Raw genomic sequence first — 26087 nt, 5'->3', positions numbered from 1 at the left:
TAGGCAAACAACCTCACTTGAAGAGATCATTATAACTTCTTCTATGTGGAGTGGCTTCCCTCAGTATACCACTGCCCATTTATTAGGGTTGAGCTGAAGTGCAACTGTCCTTTTGTATCATAGATAAGCAATAAAAAAAAAAAAAAAGAAAAAGAAAGAAAAGTCTTTTGCTGCTTTAATTGCCTTTGAGAAGAATTAGGCAAGGTTTGCCCAGCTGCTGTCTCTTAACCTGGACTTCCTTTATGTTCTGCCGTACCTCCTCTGTCTTTTCCCCACCCCGCCGCACACTGGTGAAAGTGGTCATTTAATTGGGGTTTTACGGACTCCAAGGCTGCAGGACACCATGCACTGCATAGTTCAGAGTGTAGAACTGGAACTAGATAGAGTTGATGGAAGAGCCATGTTCTGTTCGTAGCTTCTCTGTCGGCGCTCCACTCTAGGTGTAGGCGCGCCCCTGCGCCTCAGATTGGAGGTTGTAGGTAGCAGTGTCCATTTGGCCCACATGCTCCCCCATCTCAGGGCGATCTAGCCCTGCATGGGCGGACACCCTCAGTTCCTTCTCAACCGCCTTGCCTTGCCCTCAGACAGTACCTCAGCAGCGTCCGACGTGAGATGATCTCATCTGTATTCCCCTTTCTATTCAAATTATTAACGTTTAATTCATAAATGTTCTGTTAGTTGTTGTTTATACTCCGCTTTTTTCTTTTCTTCTACAAAAACATTTCTCTATCGTGTTGTTAGAATAGCCACCATCCTGTCCTTGCTTAGTTCTTCTTTGTCTCTTCCCTCTGGGGAAGTGAAAGCCAGATGGGAAATGTGCCCCGCTTTCCTGGGTTTAAACATTGCCTCTCCTGGCAGGAGAGGCAATTCCAATCAACTATGGACATTCCCACTGCATTTGCTGCCTCGAAGAGTCACATGTGCCTCAAAAGTGTACTTCCTGCCTGTAACGAAAATCGAGGGCTAGGAAGAACCATGAACTGAAACTGACTAATGATGGAAAGTCCACTCGCTCTAAAGACTTGCTGGTTAAAGAGATGCCTGACTCACCCCTACTCAGCACTGACACGATCTCAGTGCCTACCACATTTCGGTCCCCTGGTACCACACTTATGTCAAGGCACTGCCCCTGTGCATCTAAGGACCTGTTTTTTTTATTTTCCTACCCAACCCCAAATTCCCTTGTTACTGTCAGTCAGTCACTCTTCCATCAGACGCTCTAGGAGAGGGGCCCGGAGTTTCAGGCCGGCTGGGGCTGGCAGAACAGTCTCTCCTTCCCCTCAGCCCAGTGCCCTCCCCTGGGCACCCCCAGCCAGGCTGTCACGGGGCCTGGTGAGTTCAGGGGCACGGAGACAAGGACCCGCATGTCCTGGTGGCAGGAGCTCAAGCTGCCCCCTGCGGAGCGCCGGCTGGGCCCACACTGCTGAGTACGCCTGTCCCCGCATCCTGGGGTCTCACACGAGCCATACACAGTAGAAGGGGAGGAGAATGAACCAGGCAGAGATGGGTCAGTCTGCCACCCGCACAGCCCCACGGCCACTGCTGTGCGCACCAGACAGCAGCTGTGAGCCAGGGATCGGTGCCTGGCCAGCCCCCAGGGGAGATCCAGTCCCTGCTGCCCACAGATGGGGGGTTGCTGGGCACCGGCTGCTTCCACTGAGAACATGGCCCCATGTGTGGAAGCATCAGTGTCTCTCTCCAGCCTGTTCCCAGGCAGCGACGCCCCATTACCTGGATCTCCTTTGATCTTCCTGTATCTTCTCTCATTAAGAGCCTTCAATGGTTTTTCACTCTCACTGGAACTTGCTCCTTGCCCCATTGTCTCTCTCAGCAACACTCAGGCTACAGACACTGGGCTGGGGTCCGCTCCTCTCAGTCTGACTGGGTCCAATTCAGCAGCAGCAAAGCCGGGGCTGGGGTCCTGGCCCTGCTTCCCCCCCTCCTCCCGCCTTGCTCCGGACTCTCCAGCCAATCTGGAAGCCGAGACAGGACCAAGCAGGACAGGTCAGAGGTGGGGGTGATTTAAGTTTCTCGTTCCCTGCCCAGCAGCCCAACCCCCTGCCAGAGGCGGTGCCATGATGATTAAACCCCCTTAACCCCCACCGGCCCCTCTGCCCGCAAGGGCTTCAGAGGCCTGATCTGCTACGGGCCCCACCCGCCAGTGACAGGCACCCAGCTGGCGGGGAGGCGGAGTCCCTGGGTACCCGCAAGGGCTGCAGTGGCCTGGCCGGCGCCGGAGGGGAATGGCGATGCTCCACCCCGGCTACACCGTCCAGGTGTAGTGGCGACGATCGAAGCCCACAGGTTGGCTCCGCCCCAGCCATAACGTCGGGGTACCTCTCTCCCCCCACATGGCCCTTCGGTTTCTCCGGGCGCCCCGGCGGCGCCTCATACCCGAGCGTCCCGTGGGCTCCGGGCAGGCGGAACGTGTGGGGCTGGGCCCTAGGTCGCGGCGATCAGGAAAAATGAGCCTCGCTCCCAGCCACGCGACGCTTCTTCTCAATGTTCTTCCCAGCGTCTTCCTGGCTGCTCCGCTCCCTGGAACCACTCAGCGCCTGCTCCTGGTAACGCGGCTCCTCCCCCCCCCCGTCATTAGCAGCCCGCGTGGCCAGCACAGCCCGGGGCGGGGGATCTGGGACCCCTCCCGCACCGTCCAGCTGTTGCTCCGGGCTGCACGGCGCCGCCCGCTGGGATGGGCGCCCTGCACTGCAGCCTTCACGGGGCTCCGGGGCCGGTGCGCGGGACAACGGAGGAACCCGGGACTCCGCAGGCAGCCAGTGAGTCCCCTTCCCCCTTCTTTTGGAGCCATTCTACCACCACCAATGGGGGCTGTCTTCTCGCTCGGGCTGCTTCGCCTTTTTCTTCCCCTTGCCCCACAGTGGCCTACTTAGCAGTGGCCTCCTTTTCTCCCTGCCCTGTGTTGCTAGCCTGCCACCTTTTACACAGGCTCAAGCTGGACTGGAGGGGACTGCTCCTCAGTGGGATACCCCCTTCCCCACGTCTTGTGGTCATCAAGGATAAGAGCAGACTCAGCTGGCCCGGCCCTACGGAGGGGGAAATCACCCATCTAGGGCTTTAAGGGCAGGCAGGTGAGTCTCACTCACTCTGACCTCCCAGCCACATGGACTGAGCCCAGCCTGATTCCAGCCCTGCCAGTCGTTGCCAGGCCCAGGCTGTTGTGATGACAGAAGCATCTGTGTGTTTCTCTCACTGCGCCCTGCTCACTGTTGATCCCAGCCAAGGAGGCAGTGAGGGAAGAGCAGTGGCTCTGGATGCAGCTCCAGTTTGCTTGGACTGCTGGGAAACAGTAACATTTAACTTGGAACCCGACCCCGCTGACTGGGCCCCAGGTCCTTGCAGAGGGTGCAGTGTGAGCAGTGGTGCGCGGAGCAGCCAAAGGGGGTTTAGATGCTACCACTGAAAATGAGAGAGTTAAGAGTCTTGAGTTCTGCACATCAGGAGAAAGTTTTCCACCTTGCCCAATTTGTTTGCATCCCCCTCTGTGCTGCAGGGACTCAACAGCAGCTGATTTTTAAACCTTCCCAGGTGGTGTGATCGCACATCACTGCATGGTAGTAGTGAGGCACCATGGTCTAGTGGAACGGGCACTAGACGGGGTCAGGGTTCAATTCCTAGATGTGCCACTGACCAGCTGGGTGACCCTGGGCAAGTCCCTTCCCCTTCTCTGTGCCCGTTTACCCTCCCATCCTCTATTTAGGCCTCGTCTAGACCCAAGGTTCCCCACGAGTCTTGACTGTGTCCTGTTAGCACCTTTAAAGAAGTATTCAACACTTTCTACACTACATGCTATCAGGGTTTTAAGCACAACAGCTGTTTCCCCCCTCCTCCCCCCAAGTTTAGGCAAGGACTTAGATGCTAAGTTCTTGGGGACAGGGACTCTCTCTCGCTGTGTGTCTATGCAGCGCCAGGCACAGTAGGGCCCTGATCTCAGTGAGGGTCTCTAGGTGCTACCGTAATATGTTTTTTTATACAAGTGACTTTTCATTTTTAGGAAGTGAGGAAGCAGAGACTAAAGGCAGAGCGTGCCCAGCACAACACATTTCCCTGCAGAGCCACTTGCGTCCCTATAAAAGCTGGCACACACCCTTTGTGTATCTGGGCATTTAAAGTCATCAATGATGACACACACCCCACTGTGGCTATTTTCTCTACTGCCTTAGAGGAGCTCTCAGGAGCAGTTGCAACCAGCAATAGTAAAATTATGTATTAGCTACAGAACATTTGAAATCTGATGTGTAGGCCCCAGAACGAAGTCTGCCAGCCCAGCCGGGCCCTTGTCCAAGCTACTGGAAAGAAAGGGGCACTCTGATGGCATCAAAAGAACCTTTCATTTCTGGGAGCCTCTGACTGCGTTTGCTTCCCCAATTCCTCTCCTATGCCCCATATACTGTCACCTGCTCTGGAAGGAGCCCTGCACCAGTAGGTGTATGGATCCAACACACCACAGATCACTGCAACAGTCACATTCCAGCAACCCCAAGATCTAATTTCTGGTCCTCCCAGACAGCTATTAAATGCTCCTAACAAATGCCCAGTAGCCAACCGCCCCCTCCCAAAATACTGCACGTCGATCGGTTCATATTCAACAGCATAAGCCGCAAACCCTCTGATCATCCCATACAGGTCTGTGCAACAGGGGCCAATTAACATCACTGTGGGGAGCCTGCACTTCACAGTCTGCCTCAGGGTTAAAACTCTCTGCTTTGGCGCTGCATTAACCCAGCTGTCCAGGCTGGATCATAAAGCAGGAGCCGCGGGGGTCCCTGCTCTGGCTTTCGCAGGTGTGAGCTCTGCCTGGGACTTCTGACGCGGGAGCGGGATGGGGAGGGAAGAGGGGCGAGAATGCAGATTCAGAAAGGCCAGCAGCCTCACAGGCTCCGCAGCCAGGGTCACCCAGCTGCCTAAGAGCGGCGGGCGGGGACCGAATTCCGCCCAGGAACCCAGGTTTGTGACTGAGGAGCCCCTCGCTACTGTAAGGAGCGGAGGATGCCTGGGGCAGCCGGGGGCGGTGCCCTGTTTAAAGCCCTTTTAAAGCCCCGCAGTGGCAGGAGCTCCGGGCCCTTTAAATCACCGCTGGGGAAGCCGGTCTGGTCCGGCAGGGTGTACCGGCTCTTGCCAATGCGCTGGTCCGGACCGGCTTACTTTCACCTCTGCTGCTTCCCGGGGGGCTCTGCCCCTCTTCCCCCCCCCCCCGGGTGCCTGTCACGGGAGGGCGGGGCCCGTGGCAGATCAGGTCTCTGAAGCCCTGGGGGGTGGAGGGGCCGATGGGGGTCAAGGGGGTTCAATCATCATGGCACCGCCTCTGGCAGGGGGTTGGGCTGCTGGGCAGGGAACGAGAAACCACAAATCGCCCCCCCCCCCCCCCACTGACCTGTCCTGCTGGGTCCCTCTCGGCTTCCAGATCAGCTGGAGAGTCCGGAGCAGGGGGGCGACCAGGGCCAGGACCCCCGCCCCAGCTCGGCTTGGCCGAGTGGGACCCAGTCACAGGGAGGAGCCGACCCCAGCCCAGCGTCTCCAGCAGCGTGTGCAGGCCGAGTGTCGCTGAGAGAGACGATGGGGCCAGCAGCTGGACCTGCTGGGAGCGAAGAGCCGCTGCAGGAGTGGCCTGTTGAGGGCAATGGAGACCTGGAGGCTGGAGGGGAGCCAGGTAATGGGGTGTCGCTGCCTGGGAACAGGCTGGAGAGAGACCCTGAGGCTGCCCCACATGGGGCCAGGCTCTCAGTGGCAGCAGCCAGTGCCCAGCCACCCCCTGTCTGTGGGCAGCAGGGACTGGATCACCCCCAGGGGCTCTCAGGGCACCGATCCCTGGCTCACACCTGCTGTCTGGCGGACACAGCGGGGGCCGTGCAGGGCCCTCCTGGGCTGGGTGTGTCAGACCCCCTATGACCGCACTGGGCCATCTCTGCCTGGTTCGTTCTCCCCCCTTCTGCTGTGTACGGCCAGTGTGAGACCCCAGTGTGCGGGGACAGGGGCACTCTGCAGTGTGGGCCCAGCCAGAACTCGGCAGGGGGCGGAGCGGGGATGGGGATGGGGGGGCAGTTTGAGCTCCTGCCCCCAGAGTATGCGGGTCCCTGTCTCTGTACCCCAGAGCGTCTGAGGGAAGGAGCAATCGGCAGAAAGGTGCATGTTCTAGGGCAGCTCCAGCCGGGGTGCTGTCAGTGAGATGCGTCCTCACAGCCCTGCTTGAGGGGTCTTTCTGTTTCAGACCCTCATTGTAACGGCAAGAAATGTAACTACTATAAGAAATATAGAATTGTCCTCGCAGTTGTGTCCTTATGTCTCATCGCTGTTACTGTCCTGGCAGGTGAGTTCTCAGGCCTCCCTTCCCCCTCTCTGCACATCCCATTCCCCCTGGAGCCACCACAGTCACGGTCTCTCCTCCTGGCCTGTCTGGCTTCTGCCCCTGGGACAGAGGATTCCTGGGGAATGTTCCTCTCCGACCCTCCTCCTGCTCCCTCCCAGAGCCCGACCCTCTCCTGCTCCCTCCCAGACCCCTGCACCTGGGCACTCTCTGTGTCGGGACTGAAATTAGTTCCCCCAGCAGATCTCTGAGCACTTTGGGTCCGCGTGACTATTGCTGGGCCCCAGGCACAGTCACCGATACCCGTGTAGAGTGCGGGTGATTGACCGGAGAAGGTGCAGGGCAGCAATAAGCTGGGCCCTATGCCTGCAGCTTGTGCCCCTGAGGTACCAGCCTGGCCTTCCTGCATCCCCGGGTCGTGCCCGGGGCCGGGGTGGCAGAACCTTCAGCGTCACTGAAATGAGCCTTAGAATGCAGTGCGGACACCGCCATCAAGGGAGCTGGTTTGTCTGGCTGGGTTTTGGTTTTGGCTTGGTTACAGTTTACAGTGTGGTCTACTGGGGATTGTGTGTTTGGGGACTGTGGCGGCCAGAGGCCTCCTAGATGTGTATGCACTTGCAAAGCTCTAGTCTCCTGTCCTTTCATCCTTGGACATCCTTGTGATGACTCTTTTCCTGTGCGTTAACACGGGACAGGGCTGACCTAGGAGAGAAGGGCTTAAAAGCCAGACGCTAAGGCTATGTCTACACAGTGCTAAAAGTCCGGCAGTATGGCAGTGGCTGGCCCATCTCTGTTGACTCAGGTTCGTGGCTGCAGGGCTAAAATTTGCTGCGGTCTATGTTTACTTGGTCATGTCTCGGGTGACCTACTGAGGTCCCTTCCAGTCCTACATTTCTATGGTTCTGTGACTTGTGCAGAGTTGACCGGTGACCTCGGCAGTAAAGAGTCCCTTAGTGCCATTCACTCCCCCAGTCTGCACAGACCACACCTGCTAGTTCCGAGAGCGGCTGTTCCTGGTGAATGTGAACCCTGCTGTACCATAGTCTGGGAAAGCAGGTGCTGTACGATTGTCAGGGGTGGATTTATCTGTTGCCCTGGGATCTGATCACTGGACCTCAGGAGAGTTTAGCAGCTAGGAGCGTGGGTTGAGTCCAAGCTAGTCTGCATCCTTTGTGCCAATGTAATGACATCAGTGCAGCTGAAGAGGTGCAGACAGAGAGGGGCTTGCATTGATGCAATTCACTGCAGCGCCCAAAATGAGCCACCCATCGTTCCATGGAGACTCATTCATCACCAGCATTACATCCATGGAAATTGTTCTGCCATAGACAGCCCCTGAATCCCATTGACTCACACAGGGTAAGGTGAGGGGAGATCTGTGAGCTCTGGGGTTCTTCACCTCCGGGTGCAGGGAGGTTCCCAGAACAAAGAGGTTCCTTGATATACCTCTTCCATTGTAGGAGACTTTGGAAGGGACCTAGGAGGTCTGGCAGCCTCTCTCACAGAGTCTCTAGAGTCTTAATATTCAGTGCTCTATACAGGGTATGAAACTTGTAATTATTAAACTCTCAGCTGCAGTCGCTCCTGAAATGAGTTGCACAAATATAAGCTGAGCATGTGTCAAAAACTATTTTAGGGGCTTTCCTAAAGTATGCATCCGATGAAGTGAGCTGTAGCTCACGAAAGCTCATGGTCAAATAAATTGGTTAGTCTCTAAGGTGCCACAAGTACTCCTTTTATTTTAGGGGCTTGTGTACAGGAATATTTAGTTCATGGCAAGCTGGGGTGTGGGTCCTCAAGGAATCAATTTTGAAGCACTTAGAGGAGAAGAAAGTGATCAGGAACAGTCAGCATGGATTCACCAAGAGCAAGTCATGCCTGACTAACCTAATTGCCTTCTATGATGAGATCACTGGCTCTGTGGATGGCGGGGAAGCAGTGGACATGTTATTCCTTGACTTTAGTAAAGCTTTTGTTACGGTCTCCCACAGTAGTCTTGCCAGCAAGTTAAAGAAGTATGGGCTGGATGAATGGACTATAAGGTGGATAGAAAGCTGGCTAGATTATCGGGCTTAGTGGGTAGTGATCAATGGCTCCATGTCTAGTTGGCTACTGGTATCAAGCGGAATGTCCGAAGGGTCGGTCCTGGGGCCAGTTTTGTTCAATATCTTCATTAATGATCTGGAGGATGGCGAGGTTTGCACCCTCAGCAAGTTTGCAGATGACACTAAACTGGGAGGAGTGGTAGGTACGCTGCAGGGTAGGGATAGGATACAGAGGGACCTAGACAAATTAGAGGATTGGGCCAAAAGAAATCTGATGAGGTACAACAAGGACAAGTGCAGAGTCCTGCACTTAGGACGGAAGAATCCCATGCACCGCTACAGACTAGGGACCGAATGGCTAGGCAGCAGTTCTGCAGAAAAGGACCCAGGGGTTACAGTGGACGAGAAGCTGGATATGAGTCAACAGTGTGTCCTTGTTGCCAAGAAGGCTAACAGCATTTTGGGCTGTATAAGTAGGAGCCTTGCCAGCAGATTGAGGGAAGTGATTGTTCCCCTCTATTCGGCATTGGTGAGGCCTCATCTGGAGTACTGTGTCCAGTTTTGGGCCCCACACGACAAGAAGGATGTGGAAAAATTGGAAAGAGTCCAGCGGAGGGCAACAAAAATGATTAGGGGGCTGGAGTACATGACTTATGAGGAGAGGCTGTGGGAACTGAGATTATTTAGTCTGCAGAAGAGAAGAATGAGGGGGGATTTGATAGCTGCTTTCAACTACCTGAAAGGGGGTTCCAAAGAGGATGGATCTAGACTATTTTCAGTGGTACCAGATGACAGAACAAGGAGTAATGGTCTCAAGTTGCGGTGGGGGAGGTTTAGGTTGGATATTAGGAAAGACTTTCACTAGGAGGGTGGTGAAGCACTGGAATGGGTTACCTAGGGAGGTGGTGGAATATCCATCCTTAGAAGTTTTTAAGTCCTGGCTTGACAAAGCCCTGGCTGGGATGATTTAATTGGGGATTGGTCCTGCTTTGAGCAGGGGGTTGGGCTAGATGACTTCAGGAGATCCCTTCCAACCCTGATATTCTATGAATCTACCTCACACTAGTCTGCTCTGAATTCTCAGTGTGCACCTTGCTGATGCACGTTTAAATTTGTTAATGTGATTTGATCTGTTCCTCTTTGAAAGGGGAGTAGATCAAAATGTATTAACAAACTGTTAATGCATGTCAGTAGGGTGCCCATAGACAGTCAGACCGCAGCAGTCTGGTGTGGGGTAGATTCACACCTCAGCTAGACGCAAACATTTAAATCGTGGTGACAAGTCCTAATCACTGACTTTCCTACTCAGTTCCACAGTATGTGTGTGCATGGTAGTATGCACTACACCGGGGTAGTCAATTATTTTTAGTCAAGGTCCACATTTCTTGGTCAAGGAGTAGCCAAGGTCCAGACTGCAGAGAAAATAAAAAAATATAACAAAAGTAAAGTAAATAAAAAGATCTCTGGCAATAAAAAGCACCTGCAGTCCAGATTTGACCCATGGTCCACCTATTGACTACCCCTGCACTACACAGTTAAATCTCCAGGGCCATCTCCATCTCAGCATGCCTCGTGTGTGAGCTGAGCATGCTCTTTCTTTGATAACAAAGGCCTGGTTTCCTAACTCACTGTCTGTTCCTCACTGAGCGCCAGCCACATGGGTGCAGCTACTGAGTTACTCTGGTGCAGAAAAGGGGATATGCTCAACAATCACTGGAGGGGTTTGACTCAAAAACTTCCCACCCCAGAAAAGAACATCTCAGGAAACAATCCCTTCCAGGCGGAGAGCAAGCAGGAGGGATTATTGTGGGGGAAACCACTAACCGATGCGGGATTTAACAGTTCTTACCCATCGTGGCCCTAATAAACCCACCTCTGGCTATCCATCCGCTGCGCTGGATGTGAGTTATGGTGATCCTACTGCTGCTGTCTGATGGCACTGAAATATATATGTATATATATTATTATAACTGCCTTCACTTCCCCTCTAAACCACTTCAGTTAGTTACTAGGTCAGTAACCCGGTCAAAAAAGGAAATGAGGATGGTTTGGCATGATTTGTTCTTGGCAAATCCATGTAGGGTATTCCTCATTACTCTGTTATCCTCTAGGTGTTTACACATTGTTTAATAATTTGATCCAATTGAAATATTCCTAGTCTATTGACAGTGGTTGGGGAGGCAGACCCAGTCAGAGTGGCTGCCAGCCCTTAAAGTCTGCTTCTAATTTTATATGAGCGCCCTTCTCTTTTTAGTAGCATTATCAGGCCTAGCAGAACTGACGTCGTCCTCTCTACTGGGTCCAGCACTTTCAAATTTCAGTGTTTTATCTCCTGAAATGGATATTGACACTTTGGTCTCAACATGCCTCTCTAGGAGAGCAAAGCAAAGAGCAGGAAGAGGGAATCAGCCAGCCCAGTGTAGCAGTCTATGTCCTAGCTGATCATAACAAAATCGAGCTTTTCTGTATTCTCCCGCTGGTCCTTTTGACAGCTCTGCAGCTCCCTGAATTTGGGCCTAGCTCTGAATTCTGCATTTTGTGCTGATGCATGGAAATCCTGTCTGTCTGCATCCTCACTGAATTCAGCCCCACACTCCACACCAACAAACCGAGGTGTGGTGGCCCCTCATAACTGATTCAGATTCTAACGACTTCCTGGCTCCCTCCCATCCTCTGAGCAGCTTCCAGAGTCTTCAGGAGTCTGAAATGTGGATCTAATGAGATTATTCCTGTTTGCTCTTCTCAGAGAGCAGGTATATGTGTCACCAGTCTCTTAACCCTGTGTTCTTTCGTTTTCAGTGCTCCTATTCACAAGATCTTTGGATGGTCGAGTCACCTCTACTGTCCCATCTCAGGGGCCCCCGTTTGGCCTCTGCTGCCTGGAGGAATGGGTTGGATACCAAGGAAAATGCTACTATTTGTCAAAGGAAGAAAAGAACTGGGATTCTAGCCAGCACTTCTGCTCTTTGTTCAATGCTTCCCTGGCTGTAATTGACACCCAGGAGGAAAAGGTGAGACTCCTGCAGATTCTTTCTAACTGCAATGGACTGGGCTTGGCATGACAGACAGAGTTGAAATGTGGGCAGAGCCCCACCCCTGGAGTGTGAGTAGGATCTTTGATGTTTCTCAGGATTGGAGGTGAGAATGAGTGAGATTCTGGAAGCTAAGTCCCTGCCCTGGCTATCAATGTGCCTCTGTGATCAGTACGGACCTTTTGAACCCTCAGCTTCTGACTGGAGATGGCAGCTTTATGGCTTCCCAGCCTCCCCTGCCCAGTTTTGCGTTTTCTTGGCAACCAGCCAGGGTGTAGGGAGCCGGGGTGGCTCCCCTCTGAACCAGAGGGTAAAGAGCCACCCTCTCAGCCTGAGTGGGCGGGGCCAGACCAAGCTTCCGCCAATCCCCGGAAGGGGCGGGGTGGGACAGGAAGTACAAAAGGCGGGGCTCTTTGCCCAGCGAGGAGAGCACCAGGAAGGGAGACACACAGGCAGCTGGCTGCTCCCTCGTGATCTTGCTGCCGACCGGGAACTGACCGGGAGGAAGGCCTGTGGCGACCAGGACTGCCAGCCGCTGAGTACCCGGAGGACCTGGAGGGGCCCGGCTGTAGCCCGGGCCGGCGTGAGTCTGACACAGAGGGGGAGCTGGAGCTGCCAGCAGCGGAATACCCGGAGGGACCGGAGAGACCCGCTTGAGAGACCGGGTAGGAAGTAGCCCAGGGGCAGAACTGCACCGTGGGGTGGGTGTGTTTGGTCAGCGGGGCGCGGATGGCCCCGCTGACCCAGCGGCGGGACCTTCGCCTCCCGCCACTGTCAGGGCCCTGGGCTGGAACGCCGTGGAGTTGGGTGGGCCCGCGTTCCCCTACCCCGGCCAGCCGGCCTTGGGTAGCAGAACTGTGCGCTACAGACTCGGGCCGGCGCTCCCCCTGCCTGAGGGGCGCCCCGCTAATTCCCCAGTGCCCGAAAGGTGTGACGAAGGCCTCCAGTGGGACAATAGCTCTCCATCCCCCACCCCCAGGGGCTCGGAGGACCGACTGAAACCTGTCTCTCTAAGGCTCTCTAAGGAGATCTATGCCGCAAATTGTGTCTCCTTCCTCGGGGCAAACCCAGTTTTGGCTTACTGTGATCATATCCTCAAATTCTATTTCTACTGGCTGACTTAGGGTTGCTTTTAATCTTCCCCCTCCCATCCCTTCAATCCATACGGTTCGCTGGGTAAGGGGAGGTCTTGGCTGGTTATCGATACCAAGGCTCCCGTGTCTATTAACATTTTGCACGACTGGCCCCCTACTCGTGCGTTATGAGACATCCATGGGTCGCCTACAGTGCCAGCCACGGAGGCCGCTATTACCTACTTGTTAGCCAGGAGTTTGAGCAACTCCTGGATTTGTTTAGCCTGTTCCTGTTCTTGGGTTCCAGTTTTATACGTTTTATTTTGCTTGCTTGGCCACTAGCCTTCCTTACCCCCACCCGAGGGTAGAAGCAATTCTCTTTTGTGTGGCCAATTTTTTTAGAGTTACTGCACATTTTGGTTTTCTTCTTGTCTTTACAATCACATGCCAGATGTCCTGGCTTGTTACAGGTGTAACTGGTAGCAGATCTGAGTGCATGAACCGCTGCAACCTCCTCGGAGGGGATGGTTGCCACTATCTTCTTTTTCTTTCTATTTTCTAAATCCGTGGCCCATTTCATCACGGCTGAGTATGAATCTCCAACCCAGCTGCCTAACGCCAGGACCGCTTGGTGGTCCGCAGACAATCCTTCTTTTAAAATTTTGGAGGAACACGTCATGGTCTCGGGTTGTTATATTATCCAGGCCTGAATAAGAGCAGAACGCATCCCACTTCTTTTCGGCATAGGACATGGCAGACTCCCCTTTCTGCTGAATCACTGATTGCAAGGCTTCCCATTTGGTGGTTTGAGCTCCTAGAGCTGTAGAAAGTGCAGCTTTAAATTTGGTTTGGCTTCCGGATTCTGGGTTCGGGGCTGGTTCTTCTGTGAGAGTGGCTCCCACCTGGTTGGAGTCATGATCCTCAGCCCAGTGCCTGGTTTTCCATTTGTTGTCTAAGTTGTCCCACACATCCCTGGGACATTTGCATTTCAGTCAGGCCATGCGGTTTGTCCCAGAACTCGGCATTCTTATTATCACGCTTGAGTTCGGGCAGATCGGACAGCAGCACCTGGCTTTCCTGTGTGGTAAAGGGACGGTAGATCTCGGTGGTTTCCGTCCTGAATCCCCGTCCTGGCTCACCATTCGCATTAACATTTCTGAGCCTTCTTGACTGCGTTTTAATTGGGGCCATGCGTTTGTACATGATCCCCTGGGGCAACTAACGCCTGTGGCTCCTCCCATTATCCCTGGTGGTGCCCAGATTTGGCCCTTGAGGTGCTGGCCCGTATGGAGGGGGTTCAGGTCTATCGCCTTTGCTCCTCACTGCCAGATCTTTCCACGGATAATTAATCGGTGGTACAGTTGGCTGTCAAGTGCCAGTTGTGAGCTCCCCCTCTTCTAATCTAGGGGTGTGCCCCTGGCATGGTAATTTTGATTCTGTTGCTTTGGGATCTTTCCCGTCTGCCTGACAGCTACACATTTTGAAGGGAGTATTGTCATTCTGGTACAGGCTTTTATCTCTTAGTGCCTTATTATCAGCTTTTAGAGTTTTATTTTCCTTTTCTTTATATTGAGGATATTCAATATTACTATCACTGCTTTGTCTGTTTTGTCACCTTTTTGGTCATTCCACCATTCAACCAACTCTTCCACTGGTCCGGCTGCAACATAATTTGCTTTTTTTAACTGCCGCCTGCCGGGTCTTTATGTGTTTATACTCTACATATTCCTGAGGGCTGACTTTCGTCTCCCCCTTAGATGCCATGGCTTTTTGATTACCCCGACTGCTGACCTTATTGGGGAAGTACGTTCCCCACCGCCCCGCTTATCACCATGGTCTCAATTTACACAAAATTGCCGGCCTTGCTGGGGACTTGTACTATTCAAGGGAATATACATCACGTGCCTGATGGGGGGCGCTCTGTCAGGACTTGCAGTGTTACGTACAGTGAGGAAGTGGGATCACCAGTTCGCACTGCCTACCACTCGCATACCCAGGCAATTCTGGGCTTAACTCACAGCCAGTCGCTTGCTGGTTGTTTGTCCAATCCTCCGTAATACACCCCTTAGTTAAACAGTATATAACCCTCTTGTACTCGTCTCCCTTCCCAATTGGTACCCCTTTTTAACCCCTACACTTGGATTACACGTGTCTAGGTTCCTTTTCACTTAAATTTTAAAAAGCGGGAGCAAGCTGTGTCTGAAGGGGATGAGAGACGTTCATCCCTAGCCTAATGAGGTGGTAAATTAAACATACTCACCTCTCTTTTGGATGTCCGTCTCTGGCGCCCAGTCAGTTCACAAACTTGTATCCCATCCTCGTCGCCATCTGAAGGAACAGAGATGGACACCGTGTGGAGTCAAGCAGCAGGGATTATTATGCACAGCACTGGCAGAGTGTTACTTTGCTTATCAGGCCCAGTGAGACACTGCCAAACAATTGATTACAATAGATTATATAGGGTGCCAATGGGTGGAGAGAAGCAGCGGGGTGGGAATTCCCGAGCCCCTGGCTAGGTTCTAGCAGCAAGACAAAATTAGCCCAATAAGCCAATAGTCTAAAAGATTACATAATGGCTCCGCCCGTAGCTCAGGTTAACATGTCGCTAATACACAGTTGTTCTCCGTCAAACGTTTCCTATTGCAATGTGTAGGTTAAATGCTGATTTTTGGTTCCATAGAAATGAGATGGCTCTTCCGCTTGGCCAACAGGTACATTCCTGGGAGTTTAAAGCAAAAAGAATAGTGAGCAGTACACAGCAATAGCAATTGTTTTAGGGTTACCACTACGTTTCTGCGAACTAGAATTAGCATCTGTGAAAGGGAGGATGTCATAGCTCATGCTGACATGTTAGGCCTGTCCCTGAACTCTGGTTGGCCTTTGGGGAGTGTGTCAAGTCAAGCACGTTATCTTCTTCCTTTAGGCTCCTCTCAGTGCTTTGGGCCTGTAACTCTGACTCCTGGTAAGTCTCCCAATCTGGAATTATGCTGACTCCACTTAACTAGTTGAAACAAAACAAGGTTGTCTCCTGTTTACGCCAGCTTTCTTTTAACCATGTATTGTTCATTGTTAGCTAGGCCTCATGCCTCAGACCAAGCTGTGGAATTTGGGCCTATGTGAAAAGCTCTTAACAGAGACTGTGGTCAAGGTCTTACGTACATATTAATGGATTTTTGGCCCTTCAGTAACTATACTGGTATAGCTCAAGCTGTGCAACTCTGATGTGGAGACAAGCCCTTAGCTATACAATTGAGATTCCCTGCTGTACAAAGCCCTGTGGGGCAGGATCCCAGGAACACGGCAGAGTCTGATACACACTGTCCTGTTGTTCAGGATTTCATGGTGCGCTATGCAGGCCCCGTTGAGCACTGGATTGGGCTCAGAAGAGAATCAAGCCAGCCCTGGAAGTGGGTGAACGGAACCCTATTCAACCAGCAGCTGTGAGTCCATTTCTGTCTTTTTGCTTTCCCAGGGGTAAATCACAAGCGACTGAAATGTTAGCTTGGACGGATCCACAGCTTACCCCATTAGAGCTTTTAATCTTAAAACCGGTGTTAAAATAGGGCCTAACTCTTCTGTGCTGCACAATACGGTGCAAGAAGGAGTGTGTGTTTCTGGGCTCCCAATGCCCTTTCTCCAGCGTGCTGTCTCGGTAGGAGTTAAAACCCCTGGGGGGTAGCATCCCAGTGGATGCACCTCTGCAGTGAAACAGGCTGTAACGCCAGAGGCTCTTTGTGATCCCTTGCTGATCAGCGCAGCTGCTGCATTTGTCTTGAGCATGGCTGTGCACTGCCTACCCCCACAGGCACCGGCTTTCCAAAGTGCCGGGGGGTGCTTGACCCCCGGCTCTGCTCCAGGCCCCGCCCCCACTCCACTCCTTCCTCCAAGGCCCCACCCCCACCCCGCCTTTTCCCACCCCCACTCCACACCCACCTCGCCCAGTTCCGCCCCCTCCCCCGAGCACGCCGCATCCTTGCTCCTTCCCCCTCCCCCCAGAGCCTCCTGCATGCCGCGAAACAGCTGATCACGGGAGGCGCGGGGTGGGAGGGGAGAGGCACTGATCCGTGGGGCCCACCAGCTGATGGGAGGCGCTGGGTGGGGGGCGCTGATAGGGGGGCTGTCGGTGGGTGTTCAGAACCCACCATTTTTTCCCTGTGGGTGTTCCAGCCCCAGAGCACCCACGGAGTCGGCGCCTATGCCTAAGTCTAACTCAGGCCCAGATCCTTAAAGGATCTGGGCCTGGGTTACTTTTAATTTGAAGGTGCTAAATAGACACCTCACTGTTCTGGTACACTTCAGTTTCCATGGTCTGCCGACTCAGGCAGATATTGCTACATTGGCTACACTCTGTTTGTATTTTTAAAGTTTGCATCAGTCATAAAGGGTTAGAATTTTTTTTTTTTTTAAGATAGCTGACTATGGCCGTGCCATGGAAAAATTCTGGTTTGCTGAGCAGCCGTGAGCCACTCCACTCGGATCCCTTTTTCAGCTTGCTGTGCCTAATGATTGCCTGAAATGTTTCCTCCTGTTCTGATCCTTGGCTGCCAGGCAGGAGTTTGGGGTGAATCCTGTTGCTGGTGCAGAAAGGGGAAACCCTGAAAACCTGTGAGCGCTGCAGCTCTGTGTCACCATCCAAATGTGTGGAACGCCACCTCGATGGTGACTATTGCGGGTGGAGGGGGAAACGTTCAGCTCCTGACTAGCTCCATGGCTTACATTACAGGTTTGAAGTAAGAGCAGAAGGGGACTGCGCGTATCTGAGCGATGTCTTCGTGAGCTCTTCAAGGTGCTATTCTCTGAGGAACTGGATCTGTACCAAACCTGATGCATATGCAAAGTGAAAGGAACATGCAATGGAGGGGGACTAGTAGAGATGTAAAAGTTTAACCAGTTAACCCATAAGCTTGATGCTTATCAGCAGGGCACTACCAATTTCTTGGGGCATGAAAAATGCGTCAGGGACCAAAATAAGCCCTTCCCTGTGAAATGCGATGTCTCCTTGTTCCACCCTTCCAGAAACAGCAGCAAGACACCTTCATCACTCTCCTCCTGCACACGTCATTGCTTCCTTCCCTCCTCCCCTGTCCTCCCCAGCACTGAATGCTTGTTTGTCTGAGCGATTGGCTGAACAAGAAGTAGGACTGGGCGGACTTGTAGGCTCTAAAGTTTTACACTGTTTTATTGTTAAGTGCAGTTGCTCTTTTTTACATAATTCTGCATTTGTAAGTTCAACTTTCATGATAAAGAGATTGCACTACAGTACTTCAGTGAAGTGAATTGAAGTTTTTTTTACAATGGAAATGTTTGTAATAAAAAATATAAAGTGAGCACTGTACACTTTGTATTCTGTGTTGTAATTGAAATCAATATATTTGAAAATGTAGAAAACATCCAAAAATATTTAAATGGTATTCTAGTATTTAACAGTGCGATTAATTGCACAATTAATCGTGATTATTTTTTTTTAATCACTTGACAGCCCTAATTAATACAAAACATACAGGCATGACATCCCCCCATGGTTACAAACTGGTCTAAGCTGAGTCCCCTTAAACTCTCCAGCCTGGGCTCTCTCACAGTGCCATGCAAGTGACAAGCAGCAAACCCCTCCGTGTACTGTGATCACTCAGCCATCAACAGGTGGAGACACAGCCAAATGAGTTTACAAGTATCTCTGTCAAGCCACGCTGTGACGTTCCCCTGGTGTTATCTGGACCGGTGATCTCCTAGGTCACTCCAATCCTGGAGTCTGGGAGCCAGCCTTACCCTGCTCTGCTGTGAGAACCCCAACTCCTGGGCTGTTCACGCATAGCCTCTGGCATGTAAGCTGCTCCTTGGATTGTGTCTTTAAGTACTCCTGCAGTTTCTCTCCACAGCTTTGAAAAACTGGATGCTTGAGATTGTCCAGTCCATGGCGTTCTGTCCTTTGTACTGAAGTGTTGCCAGCAGATCAGAGGCAGTGTTTGTACACTTCTGTTGGTGATGTCGAAAGTGATTCAAACTTAAGTCTTTGTTTGTATGAGACTGTATGTACACAAACTGTGTGTATGCAAAGTTGGGGCGGGTGGGACAGGGCTTAAAAAAGGGACTGTCCCTGCCAAAATGGGATGTATGGTCACTCTGCCCACCCCATGTGTCCGCAGAGGTGCTGCCTGGAGCCCCAGGAGGCTGCGCAGGACAGGGCACCAATCCTGTGCTGTCAGTCCAGGAAACACCAAGGCTGCACCTCCAGGAGCAACAGCTGGGCGCGGCAGGGAGGGGGCGCTGCTTTGCTCCCCTCCCATCTCTGGCCAGGGGGCTGTCGTGGCTGCTTTTGAAAAACTTTTGTTGTGAGTCAGCAGAAATACAGGGCGACAGGAACGACACAGGGGTAAGGTCTTTTCCACCTTTCGGGAGAACAGCCAGAATAGCTTCTGTCAGTTCCTCCCCTGGCAGAATGGCATTGAAAGTCCATCTCAAGGGACCCACAAATACAAAGTCTTTAGCAAAAATAGGAACTAGCTGAGTCCAGCCTGTGATGGCGTCTTCTCTAAATCCAGCTACAACTGGATTCCTTAAGGATAGACAAACGTCAGATAATATTCGGCGAGTACGTGGAATCATCCATAACGCCAGAGCAAAAAAAGATCCATTTCTCTGGTTGTTGCTTGACGTCGAGGAAGCCTTTGATAGAATAGAGCAGTGGCTGTCAAACCGTGAGTCAGGATGCCAAAGTGGGTCGCACCCCATTTGAATGGGGTTGCCAGGGCCAGCATTAGACTTGCTGGGACCCAGGGGTCAAGCTGAAGCCCGAGCTCACCCCCACCCGGAGCAGCAGGGGTTGGGCTGCAGCCCCCCTCCCTCCACTTGGGTGGTGGAGCTTGGACCGCGGCCCCTTCTCCCCGCAGCCGAGGCAGTGGGGCTCAGGCTCTGCCCCAGCAAGCTCACGTAATAACTTCGTTGTCAGAAGGGGGGTTGTGTGCCATGAAGTTTGAGAACCCCTGGAATAGAGTGAAACTTTGGCTCTGGCTACACGACCAGGCTTTCAGTAACTCGGCTGTGCCGTGACAGCCGTGTTGCTAAAAGCCGCGCAGTGTAGCTGCTGTTTGTCGGCAGGAGAGCTCTCAAAAACGTCCACTTTTCCCTGCACATTTAATGATGAAGCTGTTTTAGTCCAATCACACAATTTTTATATCCCAAGATCTTAACTACATCTAGTTAATGTAAAGTTTTGACTTGCATGGTCCAATGTGTCAAGTATTTCATTCACAAATAGACGGGAATCAGAAATGAGATCTCCGTGGGATTGTGAAGTAACAGGCGAATTCAAGGTGCACATTGAGACTGTGAGCTCCTTGGCTAAGGGACAGTCTAACCCGGTATCTGTAAAGAACCCAGTAAAATGGGGGCCCTGGAAGCCAGTGTAGTCACCTTGATCACCTTGATCCTGCAGCCGTCATATAGATTGCGCCAACCACAACACGTCTTCCATTCTTCTCGTACCCTGGCCTTCCTTCTCCGTGTGCGGCCTTTTCACTATAAAATCTTCCCCTCTCTTTGGAGATCGGCTGACTGGTCATTTCAGTTCCCATGGGTACTACTCAGCAACAGCTGCAGTCCATCGATTGTCAGGGAGCCTCGCTTGATGCCCGGCCCATCGCATTTTACTGTACCTGCTTTCAACAATGGCATCCTGCACTTCGCTCTGCTGTCTGATCACTTCACGGGGGACTCAGTTGCGGATTGAAATTCCCAGAATTCTTCTTCCCATCGCCCTCTCCATGACAGACAGTTGCTGGTCCTCTGTCTTCATTGGCGCCCGTGTTTCGCTGCCATACAACGTTGCTGGCAATGCTGTTGAGTTTCAGAGGGTGGCGCGTGTTGCTTTGTTGATTTTTCCTTGGAGGACAGCCTTGATAGAATTGAATGCGCACCAACCTGATTTCTTTCTTTGTGAGAGTTCACCCTCCTGATCGTAGCACATGTTAATTTCTTGGCTCAAATAGACCTATTGCTCAACTTCTTCTATTGGTTCTCCCTTGATTGTTATTTAGGCTTTTGGCAAGGTATCAGACCGCAAAAATTTCGTTTTAGAGCAGTTAATTTTCAGTCTGACTTGGCTGCTTTTTGTGCTGAGTTCTTGCAACATTTTCTGTAGTTTGATAGTATTTTCGGCAATCAATACAATATCGTCCGTGAATCTGAGTTGATTTTACTGTAGTAATAATAACAAAAATATAAGGCCTGCAACTACTCACCCCAGACGCCCAGCACAATCACAGCTCCCGCCAGGATGACATTCCCAGCCCATCCAACTCCCAGAGCGATCCGATGCCAATGTGGGCACTGAGGGAGACCTGCAAGAGTCAATATTTGGTGAAAATCCTTCAGTATCCAGTGTGAGGAATAAGAAACATAGCAACTTGTTCTCCTTTGAGCCTGTGCAGCAGTATTTTGAGAGTTTACTAGAAGGTTGCTTTTGAAAAAAAAAAATTCTTCTTTGGCTCACAATTCCTCCAAAATGGCTGGGCCAAGAAACTCCAGATTTGTTGTGGTTTTGTCTATACCAAAACCAGAATAGATGCCTCTGCTGACAGGTTCTTGTAACTTGGGTATTGGGCTCTGAGGCAGAAGACAACTTGCCTCAGATGTTCGGCTGTGTGTGTCCCCTCTCTGTGTTCTCCCTATGTGCTGCCCCAGCTCTGTGCAGACACCTGGCACAGCAGACCTCGAGTGAACCGCCCAATGACCACAAGATCTGTTAAGGCATGAAGGTACCAGGCTGGGTTTATTGTCGACAAAGCACGGTAATAGCACCTGGCAGATTCTACGAGGATACTAAGACATGTATGCCCGTGACAATGACGCAGCTCAGTCAGTGGCGGGACTTTCTGTTCCCCCCTAGGCTGGCCAAAGACACTCCCTCTGAGATACATCTTTGTACCCTGATACAAACAAGGTACACACTGCCCCTTTGACACAGCTAGTTACTGCCCCTAACGTGGCTAGTTATCACCCATCACCTTGTACGTGTTGGTTCAATCAAAACATCTCTATTACGTACTGTCATCCTGACCTTACCTTTTAGGAGGGGTCAGCGTGTTCCTGTTCTCCTTGGGCTATGTTTTTGTACCATCCTTGATACCGGGATGTCCTGGTACCATTTGATATCAGGATGTGTTTACGTGAGTACTCTGTGCCTAGCACTTCTTAGGAACGTGTATTTCTGCAGTATTAGCCCTGTTCCTGCCAGATTCTGTGAGCAGGTCCTGCATCATACCAGGCCTCTGATACAAGGGCTTAAATCTCAGGCTCTCTTCCTACTACAATGTGGATTTCAAAGACAGCACTTTTCTCTCAAAAACAAAGTTATTTACTTCGTTGAGAAAAAAACACAGCAACAGGATGATTTACAAACAAAACCACATATCTTATCTAAGCTTCTTCTTTACTCTAAACCAACAGAAGTTGCAGGAAAATACCCAAACCAACTCACATTCTCTTAAAAAGCAAAGATCCTTCCGTGGCTGATTCTGGTCACAATTGATGGCATGCCTCAATGGCCTCCTTAACTGGGCACAGACCCTCTCTTAGAGTTGCACCAGCTGAATACTGGCCCTTTGAGTAACTTCAGAAAATGGTAGCCCAGTGTTCATAAAGACAGCTGGCACAGCAGACCTCGAGTGAACCATCCAATGACCACAAGATCTGTTCAGGCATGAAGGTACCAGGCTGGATTTATTGTCGACAAAGCACGGCAATAGCACCTGGCAGACTCTACCACTGCCCACTGCATTCGCATTTTTGTTGAGCTCAAGAGCATGATCCCATGAACACAGAGGCACATGCTTTACTTTACACACTACTCACATGTGTTAAGTTAATCACATGAGTGTTGGCAGGATCGTGGCCTTAATACTATTAATTTGAAAGAATAAATTTGTTCATAAGTTATGAGTGGGAAAAAAATTGGTGAAAACAATTTCCCAAAAGTGAAAACTGTCCCCTCTCTCCTTTCTTATCACTAAAAAAATAAAATGATTGTTGAATTTACTTCAAACTTTCCAAAGAACATTCTCATCTAGCCTCAGACTAACACACACATTTCAGGCTAAAAGGATCATTTGGGGGTGGAGGGGGGTTTAGAAATGGAGAAGCAGTGGAATTCTAGATCAGGCTTCTACTGTAAACTGTCTTTCAGTTTGACTTATTATTTGATGTTACTCCCATGTTTCCACAGAAAGTTAGTTTTCATTTTCAAGTTTAGGGACTAAAACCAATGGGACTATTCATAGTAGCAAGCTCTCTGCTCAGTGTTATTTGCCGACTAGTTGTGACATTGGAAATAGTAAGTTCCAAATTATTTTCACAGTCAATTCTCAACATAGCGTAATTTTAGCTAAGAAACAACTGAACAATTTGGGGGGCAAATTCAGCTCTCGGTTACACTGATGTAAGCTGGGAGTAACTCCAGTGACTTCTAATGTTACTCATGAACAGAATCTGGCTCTTAAAATATTTTTCAAGAGAAGAATATCCAGTCCTATGTGAAAGTAATGTCTGAAGAGCGCGGCTATAGCTTTATAAAAGCTTACACCTTGACAGCTAGATAAGAAGGGCCTTATGCTAAAACAAAAAATGTCATGAAAATATAAACTATTAATACAAGTCTAAAGGGGTACTTTCGTAAGAATCATTTTCAGGCCCTGTATAATAATTTAATTATATTCATAGGTGTGTATGTAAAAAGAAAATAGCTTTATAAATACAGTTCATCTGTAAGTTCAAAATAATTACTTTAAAATATAAATAAAGAGGAGAACACGATAAAGCCAGATTGATACAAAAAAATCATCACTATGAAATACCATTATGGATAGTACAGCAGTGTTATATATATAGTGTGTAAGTAGCTTGATAACATGTTTGGGATATTTACTTAGCAAATTAAATATCAATACAGTGAAAATATGAAGGCTCAGATCAACAGCTTAATATAGTTAATCATTTAGATCAATTTCCCTGCTGTACTTACAGAAAACACACTCTAAAGTTATTAAACTAACTAACTTACCTTTATCTTTATCATAGTTCTCCAAAATATCAAAGTTTTAAAGTTTTTAATTTTCAAACGTTTTCAAAAATGTATACTATGATTTACATTTTACAGCTTTAAATTACACCACACAAGTCTCCTCTCATCCTTACTACTACTCTGTTGATCTCCCCTAACTCACAACTCATTACACTGCAGCTGACTTGCATTACAGTAGCTCCTCCATGACCACGCTCAGAAATGGAAACATCATCCCTGTCCTTGGAAACCGTCTGTGACTTTCTGTCCATTTCAGAACGCAGTACAAAGATTCCCTGGTTGCCTTCATCATCCGCAGTGGCCAGGTTCTCATTCACTTCTTCCTGTTCTTCAGCCCCATTTCCTGAGATAACAGACCTCTGCCTCTTTAGTTGCCTCTCCATAATATCTAGTAGAACCCTTCTCTACATGCCCCGCAGCTTCTGGTCTTGCCTCCAGGACCTTCTGCATCAAAGTGGCTCCATAGGTATTTTCAGATCCCATCTCTTCTCCCCAGTCTATGTTAAACTTCTGCAATAAAACAATGAAATCCTCCTGCTCCTTGAGTCTCTCAGATTCCATGTGTTCAGTCATTCTTCCCCAGACTCATCCAATGCATGGCTCTTTATGTACTACAGTGGGCAAGTCAGTGCTTTAGCTTAAATGCTTTACTTGTATCCCTCCAATGTGTATGAAAGGTGTGCAACATAAGACTGTATTGTCCTGCACTTCAATTTGTATGTATAGAGACTGTCACTGGCTATGAAGTTTTCTGTGACATGTATTGACAAAACTGAAATAAAATATCCTGTATTGCATTAGAGAGATTCACTTACCAGTTCTGACAGTGATAAAGGACTTCACATTAGCCAAGTCCTGCCACTCATATGGTACATAAAACACAGACCTGCTCTTTATTTCTACTGAATCTCTCTCTCTCTAAATTATTTCTGCTGCACTTGGAGGAAAAAAATCACTTGAAAAATAGGAGCCCCCTCAAAGATAGAAGGTATCTGATATAAAATCAATAAATTAAATCCACTTACTGAGGTGCTGAGATGGATGTGGTGGTCTTGAAGAGGCTCCAGCAATGTTTAAATCAGCATAAACTATATCTCCAGCCATGACAAGAGCAGAGGAAGGTGTGAACGTACAGAGGAGAAACTGTGTCTAAGAGCAGCCTCATCGGTACGTCTTAGCAGGATGACAGACACATCCAAAATCAGGAAGTGTTGTCTATCAGACATTTGACTTCCTTTCCCTGGTAACATACCAGAGAAATCCTTGCAATATAGGTAATTAGTGAGTAGGTCTCAGATTGCGAGTCAAAAATAAAGTTTAATTACACGGGCAATTCCTGAACTTTCCATAAGGGGAAGCCATCTTTAACATATAACCTTCCCTCCTAGCTCTCCCAGCTCGTGTTCACTCTTTGTGAAACAACTGGGTATTTGTGATTCTATGGCCGAGTGCCCCATTCGAGGGAAAGATTGCTTCTTCCATGTGAGAGCTCAAACCTGCAAGATGCGCTGAGCAAGCTTAATTCTCCCTGAAATCAATGGGAGGGGAGGGCAAACCACACTTCACAGGATTGGGCCCTGTGTCTAAAAAGGGACTCATGGTTCTATACTTGTGCCCACTTTAAGATGGTTGAGTTCCCATAGTCACACAAGTTGAAGTTGTGGTGCATGGACGTTGTGCTGTCCCTCTGCACAGAGGTGGATTTCACCCACAATGACCTAGCCAGTGGGAAGAACACCTGGAAGGAATCAATCAGTGCATGCCAGGAGGTAGGGGGGTCTAGTGGATTGCCAGCTCCTCTGGCATGGCTGTACCACCCCCAGCCCTGCCCCCAAAAATCCATATTTAAACTTTTACACCATTTTTAATATTTAAAAACAAAATTTAGAGATCTTCGCTTCTGACTCCATGCTTTCCCCAATACGTCCTCGGCCGCTGCCCCTCGGTCCGTTATTAAACATGTGACTTTTAAAATGTTTCATCCTGGAAGTGGGGTGGAGGGCGAGCAGTCGACAGGAGGCATAAAGGTGAAGTGGGCATGGGGCTGGTAGAAATAAATTAAGTATTTAAACTAATTTAATTTACAAATACATGTGTATTTTTGAGAATAAGGGATAGATTTTTCTGGAGGAATTGTTGCATGTTATTGACTAACAGGAAATAAATTTATCCCGCGTATTTCCAGGGACAACGAGGCTGGGACTCAAGTCGTCTATGTCCCCAACCTTAGACTGATGTGCATAAAAGTAGACTGTACCCATATGTGCTCTCCCCTCCCCATGCTTCTCAAGCAGATGAAAGAGCAGAGAAAAAGGATTTTGTTTGTTCCTTTAGGTGTATTTTCTACAATGGTATTTGTAAGTTTGCTGTACTACCCGACTGAGAGATATTGACCACAGACACTTCAGCGACAAAGTGACCAAATCCTGTCTAACCAGTGACTGGCTACGTGTTGTTGTTTTTTCCCCTGTGTGGTATGAAAATATCATTGATCTGATGGCAACAAAGTGACAGAAAATGTGTTCTTTCCAATGCTTCTTG

At 50.0% G+C, this 26087-nt stretch overlaps 1 protein-coding gene across 1 annotated transcript in view; it reads right to left on the bottom strand.

Moving 5' to 3' along the window:
* LOC140898184 (killer cell lectin-like receptor subfamily B member 1B allele C) overlaps positions 1 to 24650 on the bottom strand; it is a 120104-nt gene extending 95454 nt beyond the window's left edge. The window contains exons 1-2 of the mRNA XM_073311614.1: positions 24572 to 24650; positions 20710 to 20808 (exon numbers count right to left, since the gene is read on the bottom strand). Of these exons, the coding sequence (XP_073167715.1) occupies positions 20710 to 20808; positions 24572 to 24650 (178 nt within the window). The remainder of the gene's footprint in view (positions 1 to 20709; positions 20809 to 24571) is intronic.
* Between the last annotated feature and the right edge of the window lie 1437 nt (positions 24651 to 26087).

Source organism: Lepidochelys kempii, chromosome 14 (assembly GCF_965140265.1).
Source record: "Lepidochelys kempii isolate rLepKem1 chromosome 14, rLepKem1.hap2, whole genome shotgun sequence".
Taxonomy (NCBI): domain Eukaryota; kingdom Metazoa; phylum Chordata; order Testudines; family Cheloniidae; genus Lepidochelys; species Lepidochelys kempii.
Note: the sequence above shows the minus strand (reverse complement) of the source record. Positions and strands in the feature narration are given on the sequence as shown.